General features: G+C 36.3%; 1 protein-coding gene across 1 annotated transcript in view; it reads left to right on the forward strand.

Annotated features, from left to right (window-relative positions):
* MYO3A (myosin IIIA) overlaps positions 1-12,419 on the forward strand; it is a 116,322-nt gene that overhangs the window by 63,118 nt on the left and 40,785 nt on the right. The window contains exons 11-19 of the mRNA XM_031059326.1: positions 422-538; positions 1,272-1,376; positions 1,455-1,538; positions 2,337-2,539; positions 4,317-4,415; positions 4,515-4,629; positions 8,006-8,132; positions 8,865-9,075; positions 10,917-11,064. Coding sequence (XP_030915186.1) covers positions 422-538; positions 1,272-1,376; positions 1,455-1,538; positions 2,337-2,539; positions 4,317-4,415; positions 4,515-4,629; positions 8,006-8,132; positions 8,865-9,075; positions 10,917-11,064 — 1,209 coding nt within the window. The remainder of the gene's footprint in view (positions 1-421; positions 539-1,271; positions 1,377-1,454; positions 1,539-2,336; positions 2,540-4,316; positions 4,416-4,514; positions 4,630-8,005; positions 8,133-8,864; positions 9,076-10,916; positions 11,065-12,419) is intronic.

Genomic DNA, 12,419 nt, shown 5'->3' on the forward strand with positions numbered 1-12,419 from the left:
ACAGTTGAACATCTGTGTTGTATCATTACTGAGAGTAATGTTAGAGCAGCTGTAATGGCAGTTATGGACTCAATCAAAAGACTCTTGCTTGATAAGTTACATGAAACTTTAGTAGTAGAAATGTAGATAAGACTGTCTCATGGAAACCTCTGATGAAGTGAATGAAAACAGTACTTAACTGCTTTTTCTACAGCCATTTGAAGATCTGTAAGTATGTATTGTTCAAAGTAAGACAAAAAATTAGAAATGCTAGTGTGTTTGAAAATATTACTTACTTTTTGATCATGATCCATTGTACTCCTGACTATAAATACCTTCCCTTCCCATTCTCACCCATTGAAAATATATAAAAATTTTATACATTTTCCTAGCATTCTTTTTCCCCCCATGTGATTCATGGTTCCTGTTCTCTCTCCACCAGAACACAGTAACAGAGCAGTTGCAGAAGAGTTATGCCAAGGACCAGATCTACACATATGTTGGGGACATTCTCATCGCTGTCAATCCATTTCGGAACATAGATATTTATTCTGCGCAGGTGTGAAAGTTTAGGTTTTTTTATTTTAAACTAGCACCAAATTCCACTAAAATACAAATATTTGTGTTAACTATAAAGTAAGACCATTCTTGAGATTTATTTTAGCTTACTATGAAAAGCAGAATTACCAGTAGACATGTTCTTTCAAGTGCACATTGACGCAAATTCTTAACACTTGCTGAATTTCAGCACAGAAATTAGAAACTCCAAAATAATTAATTTCTTCTTCTTCTTGTGTCTTGATGTCTACAGTGTAGATCATGCACAAAGCAATCCTGTAAAATGTTAACTGCTGTGAATATATCTCTTTATTACACAAAAGGGGATTTGTCTCCCTATTATACAAAAGGGGAAAGATATTAAAGTCGGATCATACAATAATTTGGGGTCATTGATTATCAAGTTTTAACATCAATACCATGCAGAGATACTAATTGGAAGGGAAGCACTTTAAATAACTATGGTGTCTGACAACAGTAAATTTTTTCCTAATAAATTGAGTTTCATAATGTAATCAGGGCTAAAATTATAGAAAATAGGTCTTCATTTTTTAGCAGTTCTTATAGTCCTAAGTACATACAGATTCATGGTGTAGTGAGTGCAATAGCATTCCCTCAGAAAACATCGCTGCTGGAGAACTCAGCATGCTGTACACTAATTAAAAATAAAACCAAACTTGAAAACAAAAGTTTTTAAAGGACAGTGATAATGCTTTTATTTTTCTTACACTTAGCATTCCAAACTGTATATTGGAGCCAAACGGACTGCCAACCCTCCTCACATTTTTGCTGTTGCTGACATAGGCTATCAGTCCATGGTGACATACAACTCTGATCAGGTATGGATGAGGTGTCTAATTACATCCTCTGCCAGGCTGAGATATGTGATGAGCTCAGTCTTGCTCTGTTCTCTGCAGTGTATTGTTATTTCTGGAGAAAGTGGAGCTGGCAAGACGCAAAGTGCCCATCTGCTGGGTCAGCAGCTCACTGTCCTTGGAAAGGTAAGTGTGAAAGGGGATGTCTCTGTGAGGCTTTAAGGCTTGCCTATGCTGGGTCTAGAGGGCTGAACCTATGGACGGGGCATTGGTTGTGGAGTGAGACTGTTCCCAAAGAACATTTTCCAAAGAACATTGGAACATGATGCTCATCAATCTACTCCTTCCTCCCTCCTAGGGTGGTAATAGACTGAGGTTTCCACAACAAAAAGTACCCACTGCAATGAGGGTTGTGACTTAAGTCAGATCCCTGTTTAATTGAGTGCCTTCAAGTCACCCAAGCAGTACTAAGTAAAATCCTCTTCTTTCTTCTCATCCTTCCAGAAACAGATTTCTGTCAGTGGGACACAGTCATTCTGGGAAGTGGCCACCATAACTGTCTAAATAAAATGCCATTTTTAGCATGCCTGAGGTGAGATGAGAGCAAGCTAATGGATTGGTAGGGTGCAGTGGAGCAGTAACCAGATACTAACAAGGATCCTAAAAGTAGATTGGCCATCTCAGAGCCACAAAACCACAGAAACCATAGAAATTAATTTATAGTGTTGTTATCATTATGTGTGTTATTTCTTCCAGACAGCCTTAGTTCTGAGGATTGCTATATTCTGACAGATTTCATTTTATATATATATATATATATATATATATATACATATGCTTTTTTCTCCATATAATTTCCATGGGAATAGCTGCCCTGATTATGTCACACTTCACAATACCAATGAGAAGATTAAAGGAACACCTAAAAATGCATGAATTTGAATAATCACTGATAATTTGAAGCAATATCTTTTTCATATCCAGGCTAACAACAGGACTCTGCAGGAGAAAATTCTCCAGGTGAACAACCTTGTAGAAGCATTTGGGAATGCAGGCACTATCATCAATGATAATTCAAGCAGATTTGGAAAATATTTGGAAATGAAATTCACTTGTGGTGGCACTGTAGTAGGAGCTCAGATTTCAGAGTACCTCCTTGAAAAATCCAGAGTTGTCCACCAGGCAGTGTAAGTATGACAATTGTATTTGATGTAATTTGGGGGTTACAGAGTAGGCCTATGATGCAGGAAATCATCTTAGTTCAAAACACAAAGATGAATGAGGTACCTGTATGTTTTTCCTTAAAAGTTGTATATGAATAGCTTATGAATCTGTAAGCTAGCTGAAAACTACTCCAGATTTTATTTTTCATTGCCTCCTGGATTATTTAAACAAATCTTTTAAAAATGCCCATGTGGTACATAAAGTAAGAATGTGCAACGAATTAAAAACTTACTAATAGTTCAGGTATACATTTCATTGTGGGATTTTGGAGTATTGTGTTGAGTGTATCACTTGGATTTACTTCCTCTAAATTTTCTGTAGTATTGTAGTTTATTTCTTTGTTTGGTCATTTTCCATTTTGGAACATCTAGTAGGATTTATTTATAGAGGATAATGGGTCAAAGATCCCTGCCCAGAGGGACTTGGGAGTACTGGTGGATGAGAGGCTGGACATGACCCAGCAATGTGCCCTCCTAGCCCACAGAGCCAAACCTGCACTGGGCTGCATCAAAAGCAGTGTGGGCAGCTGGTCAGGGGGGGAATCTGCCCCTCTGCTCTGCTTTGGTGAGACCCCACCTGCAGTGCTGCTTCCAGCTCTGGGGTCCCCAGTACAGGATATATGTGGACCTCTTGGAGAAATTCCATAGAAGGTCACCAAGATTATTAGAAGGATGGAGCACCTCTGCTACAAGGAATGGCTGAGAAAATTGGGATTGTTCAGCCTGGACAAGGGAAGGCTTTGGGGTGATCAAATTGCTGCCTTCCACCTGAAGGGAGCCTGTGAGAGATGGAGAGAGACTTTTTTGCAAGAACATGTAGTGACAGGATAAGGGGCAACAGATTAAAACTGAGAGAAAGTAGGTTTAGATTAGATTTTAGAAAGAAATTCTTTAGTGTGAGGGTGGTGAGGCGCTGAAACAAGTTGGCCAGAGAAGCTGAGGATGCCTCATCCCTGGAAGTGTTCAAAGCCAGGCTGGATGGGACTCTGAGCAGCCCAGTCTAGTGAAAGGTGTCCCTGCCCATGACAGGGGAGTTGAAACTAGATGATCCTTAAGGTCCCTCCCAACCCAAGCCATTCTATGGTTCTATGATCTAATGGTGCCCCTGAGACATAGACCTAAGCTCATGCACAAAGCAGGGGTTTGAACACGATTCATTTTGCCATTCAGTAGTGACTGACTTGGGCATCTCAGGACTCAGTCATGGTTGCAAATTTTCACCTAGTTCTTTCTCATAAGGAGCACAGGAACCTTGATTATGCAATAAACCTCTCTCCTAGGTTTGGGCATGCAGCTTCTAGGCAAAGCATGCCAAATCATAAGGCCCTTTTGCTGAATGTTTGCTTGTTGGTTCAGGGCTAAAAGACATAACAGAGCTACTGCATCAGTGAACCAAAAGTGTATATCTCTCCCACAGCCAGAAGGTTTTTTAAAATAACTGGAATTAAGCGACCCATTCAGTGTGGGTGGGTGAGGAATGTGCAAAATCTCACAGAGGATCTACCCATTGCATCAAGGGCAGAGCAGCACTGAGCAGCCACCCTCAGTGTCAGGAGAAACACAGAATGGCATGAAAAGGGTGTTCACAGGCAGTTCTGTAATAAAGCTTCTTTCAGAGTCCTCTGTCACTTTGTGCAAGTCTTGCCTGTTATTAAAATAACATTTAATAATAATATGTGTGTCATTAATAAATGTAGCATGGTTATATTACTAAATCAGTTTGTTGTTTCTGTTGTTTCAGAGGAGAGAAAAATTTCCATATTTTTTATTATATTTATGCTGGTCTCGCAGAAAAGAAAAAGCTGGCACATTATAAACTGCCAGAATATAGACCTCCCAGGTATGCAGTTTATTTTTGCATAAATTGATTACTAAAAAACACAGTGTTGAATTCTCAGCCTCGTTTACATTCTAACTCTGTATCCATCAACTCTTTCAGATATCTGCAAAATGATCATTTCAGAATAGTGCAAGATTTCATGAACAATAGCTTTTATAAGTCTCAGTTTGAATTAATAGAACAGTGCTTCAAAGTCATAGGTTTTACACTAGAGGTGAGTGCTGATAACCCTTTTTGTTTGTGAACTTCACCAGCTACCTTAATCAGGAAAAGCTTATATAAAGCATTCAAATCTCCCTTGTTCCTTTAGCATATTGTATTTGTGTTTTAGGATCTTGCATGGTCAACTTACTGTTATATAGTAACATTTAAATTTTTAAGGTTTCAAGACATTGGTAAACCAATAAAATTATATTAGCCAACAAGGGTTTCAAATCAGTGAACACAGCCCAGCTGAGTAATTGGGGGGGAGATTTAAACAAATTTAATGCATAGAAAGTTATGTTGTAACTGTTTATTATCCAATAATTTTAGGCCTGTGAATATGAGCCTCATCTCAGTTTTAAGAGGAAGTCCATGGTGAGAGTTCTAAATATTCATTTAGCTGATCTGAGTATTGATGAACTCAATACATTTTCACAACTCCAGGGATAAAGTTGATTGAAGCTCTTAAATCCCTTTGGAGATGAATCTCATCACTAAAGAGTAACTGAACCCATTTTTTCTTTATGATCTCGTATCATTGCTCAGCTAGCTGTTAAACCCCTCTCCTCAGTCTATCTTTGGTAGAATTAAAATTAAAAAAGGACTGGATTTATAAAGGAAAGAAATCCCATCCTGTGACCTAGTTTTGCCTCACAAGAAGTGGTGCATCACAGGTGTCATTTATCTCTGACTTTATTTATAAAAAAATTAATAGTAGAGGTATGAACCATACTGTATCTGTGGAATATAGCACTAGTGCTTCAGAATGGATGTATGTTTTCATTTCTTTGACAAAACTGTGGTAAGAAGCTTTTCACAGAAAGTTGCTCACTTTAGTTGACTGTTTCTGCTTCCCTCAATGTAAATATTTGAAATAGCTATAGCAGAACAGATGTATTCACCTATTTTGTTCCTCCAGAGTCACTTTGCATTAGGTTGTAGTAGCAGTGGCATTCACAGTCTCTTTCTCCTCTACATGTTGTTCACAGCTGCATTTAGTAATATCACACCTTTACTATCACATCCTTTCACTTATGCTTGCACCTTTCCAGAAGCAGCATGAAAGGACATTTGTGGTTCAGCACTGATAGCAGTTTTGTCACAGTACCAGAGACCTTGATAAGTCCTAATTTAAGGCACGAAAAGCAGAAAGTCTGTTTTTGTTTCCAGCTCTTTTGTTCACTTGGATGAGTGGAAACAATAATCTTGATCATCCAAAAGAGGCCTTCCATGGACATTGAAGATGCAGTTAGAAGCAGGTCACTGGCTGCATTGTGCAGTTCTAGCATGGATCTTCACTTGATTAACTGAGCAAGCCACTGGGAGCTGAATCTGTGAAGAATTATCTACCTGTAGAACCCTGCAGTTTCAGAAACAGGCTGAGTGCCATAGGGAATCTGCTTGTGGCTACTTGCGAGCCCCAGCCATGTCAGCCTGCCTCGCATCCTCCTCAGGGTGAATTAACCTGTCTGAGGCTGTGTTTGCAGGAGTGAAGGAAGTCTTCTTCCCCCACTGAGGTTCTGATATTGGATTCATGTGCAAAGACAATTTTTTTTCAGTGAAAAAAATATCCCATAGGACATTGAATTCCTTTCCTAAATTCACTTTTTAGTAATGCAGCCTTAAGCATTGACATTCATCTTAGTGCACAGAGGAACTTCTGTATAAGCACGTTCAGTGTTTTATTAGCAGAAAGCCATGGACAGAAAAAAATCTTGAGTTAAAACTGAGACCTAAGCAAAGCTTTATTTCTTTGAAATTTGCTTTTAACTGACTGACAAGCTTTAAAAGTTACTACTGTCAGTACTCCCTGTCTTAAAATCACAGTTTTATTTCAGGCTGCACAGCAAAATTAGTAAGAAAGGACTGCCTGAGGGGAACAATAATTATGTTGTATGAGACAGATCAAGCCAGATTTCAAACACACTGGAAAAGGGCAGAAAAATGTCAGCAGCTATACATATTGTACAACATGATGGCAGAAGTGAAGCTATCCATTTCTTTGCATTTCAACTGTGTCCCTAAGCTTAAAATGAAAATGAGTACTTAATCCTATGTAAGCTGTGTGCCAGTTATCCTCAGCATAATTTTTTTAAGTGAGCTTATCCAGCTTGTCTTGCTGTCACTGGAATCACTATTTATTAACTGCTAGATTAACTATTGAAAGTGTTGAAAACAAGCTCAAGTATTCTAGAGCAATTAGAGATTTTATCTGAGTAAATGATGCCTGACATGGTACCAGCAAAGTATTGAATAATATGGATAAAATGCTGTGCAATTATAAAAAGTTCATAGTTATAAAATACCAATCAGATTTTCAAAACTGCTTCTTATAAAACTGCTACAAAAGTTTTCAACCTGCTATTTAGAAAATATACTTTTACTGTATGCCTCAAAATACACAGTGTCACAGTCTGCTAAGTCTGCTTTACAGGTACACCTAGAATTTTCTGAGTAAAAAACACTCAGATCATCAGGTATAATGATAAACATTCACCATTCAGATGAAAATTTGCAGTTAAAATCTAAGTCCAACCTGCAATGAAAGCATTATTTTACTAACTCCAAATATTATTTGAAATTTATGTATTTGTATAGGCACTTAATTTACTGAATATATCACTTCACTGTCCAGAGTAATAACAGCCTTTTTCATGACAGAGTCCCTTTTCACAGAATCATGGAATTAACTAGGTTGGAAAAGACCTTTGAGATCATCAAGTCCAACCTATAACCTAACACCACCCTACCAACTAAACCATGGCAGAACCTCCTAAATAATTTGAAATGTAAATTTGTTTAAGCAAAGTCCATATTAAGATGCTTTGGTGAGTTCCTAACTGATATTTTGAAGGATAAAGTGCTTTGTCAAATTGGAGATGTGAGGCCTCACTCTTCTCCCAGTGAAACTTTTTCTGATGACATTGGTGGGAGATGATATAGACCTATTATTTGGAATACCTTTGTTTCCATGATGCAAGAAACATCAATACAGATTTTTTTCTACTTTTGTTTTTCTAGGTATTAAATTTTTAGACATGTTTGCACCTGCAGACACAGTGAAGGGCAGATATAAATAACATCTGAATTCTTTCTGTGTAAGAGGGTATGCACAACACTGTTTTTTATTTCCTTACTTCCTGTCAATCTTGTCCTGTCAACAAGTATAGAAGAGAGGTTAGGCTATGGTTTGTCTTGTCCTCTTTGACTTTTGAAAGACTTTGCTAAGTACAGAATGGGAATAATTGCTGAGAACAGCACTCCTAGAAGTAGTGGGCACGTGGCAGACAGCAGGAAACAGCACGCACGCATATCCCATTGGCACAAACTGCAAAAACAAATTACCTGGCTATTAAGTATTGCAATTTTTTTAATATACCTTTCAGGAACTTGGAAGTGTGTACAGTGTCCTGGCTGCCATTTTAAATGTGGGTAACATTGAATTTTCTGCAGTAGTATCTGAACATATGATTGACAAGAGCAACATTTCCAATCCAGTAGCCCTTGAGAACTGTGAGTGTTTTTTTCTTGATTTAACATTGTTTTTCTTTAGTGTTTTCATAGCAAATTTATTTTATTGTAAGAGGTATCAATGAAAACTGTATTCACTTGGAAATTTTGCAAGAATAATTAAAAACTGAAGGTAGATTAATTCTAAGCCCACCTGAATTCAAATGCAAAAAAGAAAAAAATTTCCATGTTATGCATCTTATTTGACTAATCAGTTCACTGGCATACAGGAAACATGACTAATACTGCAGATGCCTGAAAAAAATCTTTGGAATTTTTCCAAGGTTATTTGAACATTTGATGGAGAACCTCATTAACACATTGAATAGTTTTTTCCCAGTTTCTTTCTCAGCTGCTCATTACTTTTTCCCCACATGTGCCTGTGGAAATATGGCTCACTAATTCTTTGGAAGGGATTCCTTACATTATAAGCTGCTAGGAGGTAGAGGAGGCAAAGAGGTGAAGGTTCTACAGAAATTTGCTACACTTTCTTAGTAATTACACCTGGGAGATAAGGAAGTCTTCACACTATCTTCTTGCATGTTTCATTGCCATAGAAAAATATTGTGGAACAGGGAAAGAAGCACCCCTGTTTTGGAGCAAAAGGAGAACAGCAGTGTCTTGTATGAGTGGGTTATAACTGAGAGGGGTATTCACACCTCACAACTTGGGTACTTCTTACATAGTCACCTTCCAAATCTGTCTCTGAGCTATGCCTGTGACATTCCTTCCCAGGTGCATCCCTGCTGTGTATTCAGGCAGATGAACTGCAAGAGGCCCTCACCTCTCACTGTGTAGTGACTCGAGGAGAAACAATTATTCGTCCCAACACTGTGGAAAAAGCCACTGATGTCAGAGATGCCATGGCCAAAGCGCTGTATGGACGCCTCTTCAGCTGGATAGTCAATCGCATCAACACACTACTCAAACCTGACAAACATTTAAGGTAAAAGGAGATTTTGTAGAATAAAGAGATATTCTTTCTGTGGTAATGATGTTGTCTTACACTAGATCATTTAGTGTAGTTAAGTTCTTTTCCTCTGCTACTTTTTTGTTTATGACCTCACCATGTCGAAAATGGTTTGTCCTATTCATAGTATATAGTGAAAATATAGTAGATATGGTAGGAAAAGCATTTGATGTTTTCCTGTTGATCTTTACTCATTTAACCTTTTTTTTCCTTTTGTATTTTTAACCCTTTTAACTTTTAACCCTTTTTCTTTTGTATTTTTTTTTCAGAGTAAACTTTTGATATTCATCATGTTGATTACATAGGTCAAATTCTGCTCTTATTTGCACTGGTGCTGTTGCTTTTGTCACTGTTGTTGTAAGCATGGTTTCATATATGTGTGGGAATAGTTTTTAAACACATTTACTGCAGGTGTTGTTCACTTTACACTTACAAGGTGACATTTTAAACACCATATCAATAGCAAATAACTTTGTTTCCTGGATTTTTTCTTGTTAAACATCAGAGGAGAGCCAAGGTTGCAATCCTAAAATTTGTCTAAACTTTTAAGTATTTGGTTATAGCAGAGCAGCAATAAACAGAACTTTAATCAGTAAGTGACAGGATAAAATCCATGATAGATGGGGCAGCACGTCTAGCCTGTGTACCTCTCTCAGTTGTCTGTTACAGAGCCCTTTTCAAACTGAATACTTACTTACTATGCTGGTGAGGAGGGAGAAAATTCAACCTGAAATGCTGACTATAAAAAAACCCAAACAATTTTTGCTTGATTTTGTGGTAGTAAAATAATTTGCATTTTCTGTTTTTATGTAATTAGGTCTGAAAAAGGAATGGGGCAGATAAATTTTAGCAGTCTATTCATCAAAAATGTAATTTTGGGACAGATTAAATAGTCACCAAATTCAGATCTCTCCACAATGAAACACTTCCTTTCTTGAGATGGACTTCACAAAGAGGTTTAAGTGCTATTCATGTGTTTTGAGGGTGATTCTTAATTTCTGATTTCCTAAATCTTTATTAAAAAAATGGTTACAGATAGCCCCTCAAAGAGGTTTTATAGAAAGAAAGTGATTTATATTTTACTTGCCTAGAAAGGTCACTAATGTCAGCCTCAGTTTGTTAGAAAATTATATCATCTTAATTTTTTGCTTCAGCAAATAAGTATTAGAGCTTTTATGCAGTTGCAGAAGTGGTTGCATATCTGCATATCTTGAGTATGCCCTGCTTAAAGTATCAAGACAAAGTTTTTCCAGTGCTTCTCTGGAATTTAATTGGTAATTTAAATTCATACTACATCCCAGTGCATAAAGTAGCTATTTAACTGCATAAAAGGTCTAGCTAGTCATTCTTTCTACTTTAATGTTAAACTAAGCAATTTTAATTGTTATGAGTAAGTAATATGAACAAATTATACTTAATGACAACAGTCTTTAATTTCAGGATGCTGCTGAGTAAAGCTTGTGCTATTCCAAGAGAAACAAAAAGAACTGCATGTTCTTTCTGTACTGTAGTCAGCTTTTTAGAATAATTACTTACAAATATTAGTGTAAAGATAAAATTGTAAATCCCCTATTCATTTATCAGTTGACTTGGTTGTTGTGTATCTGGTCTGCATTGCAGTAATCTTTGAATTGATCTGCATTTATGTATTTCAAGCTAACACTTATTGTCATTTTCACAGAGATCTGGTTCAGCAAAACTTATCCTGTCTAACTGGTGTACAGATTTGGCCCATGATTTCCTTTTGTGAAATAGTAGTGAAGGTAGTTAAAGAAAAATAAAGATACAACAATGAAAAGTATATTTCATCTTTGCAGTGAAAATGATGATGGCTTGAATATTGGAATTCTCGACATCTTTGGCTTTGAGAATTTCAAAAAGAATTCTTTTGAACAACTATGTATCAACATTGCCAATGAACAAATTCAGTTCTACTTCAATCAACATGTCTTTGCCTGGGAACAGGTATGTGTTGGTTATTTTGATTAAGCTTTAGTATTACTTAACATAAAAAAACATAAAGCTTTCAGTATTACTGAATGTATAAAACCTTGTCTCAAGAAACTGCATTGTTCCTTCTCCATGATAGCTTGTAAATAGCAGATCATAAAAAATGTTTTTTAAGTATGTTTTCCATGAAGCAGTGCTTGCTATTTGCAAGTAAAATGCCAACATAAAATGCATTAAACTTGAAATTTACAGTAACTAAGCAACATAACATTGTGCACTGTGATAATGCAATGTTGTTTTCTTGAGGAATAATGAGTGTTTTAATGTCTAGTAAAAAAGTAAATGAGCGGTAACAAAATTTTGAAAGTGCAGGGTTCATAATAGTTTACTAATAAGCTTAATGAACACTGAAATTCCATTATTAAAACCTGCAAATCTCACAATTATTTCTTTCTTCTTGAGAAACTAGACCATGTCAGCTAAATAATGATAGATTTAATCTAAATAATTTACTTTAAAGCAGAGAAAAGGAATAGCATTGTAAATATAAAAGTTTATGAATTTGAAGAGGAGAGGGGAAAAAAACCTCAAAAAATCATCTCAACTTTGTAAATAATTTAAGGAGAATTAAATTAACCACCTTTAAATCATTATTCAATATTGTTCTTTGAAGAAATAACATTTTCAGGGGAAAAAAAGATCTTGCTGAAAATTTAAATATTTCAGAATTCTCTATGGCAGAACAATCAGAATTCAAATCATAGGTAAAATTATACTTTTGTTGTTTTACTGAAATTATTTGGTTTATGATACATGTATTAATATTCTCCTGAATTGTAATTTTAATTATTAGTAGAAAAGAATATTTTGTCAGTGTTCATCACTGTTTCTTTTAAGGCCGAGACAGATACAGGTTTGGAATGTGTCCATGTATGCAGGTGTGTACATGCATGTACATGCATGTGTCAGTCTAGAGGTGTAGATATTTATGTGTAATATGACATTTGATTTTTTTTTGGCTCAACATGTTTTATCCTCTTCCCAATTATTTCAGGAAATGTTGTCTTGCAGTCCTGTATCTTGTAGTTGTTTTTATAGAGTTATGTGCAAGATTACTGACACAGGTGTTTCCTTGGTTTTAATATCATCTAAAAGCCAGAGAAAATTTAACTAGATCTACTGTAATTACTTAGGCATCTTCTTTCCAAAGTACACAAGTTCACAAAATAAAGACACTTGGCTACTTCTGTTTCTACCAGTTGGGAGATGGAAATAGTAGAGACTGCAGCATCAATATTTATTCCTGTCAGACCCAGACACTGACCAGGTCCCATGGACTTGCATATGTCCACTTTGCTTAAATGTTCGCT

The sequence above is a fragment of the Geospiza fortis genome, unplaced genomic scaffold (assembly GCF_000277835.1).
Source record: "Geospiza fortis unplaced genomic scaffold, GeoFor_1.0 scaffold75, whole genome shotgun sequence".
Lineage (NCBI taxonomy): Eukaryota > Metazoa > Chordata > Aves > Passeriformes > Thraupidae > Geospiza > Geospiza fortis.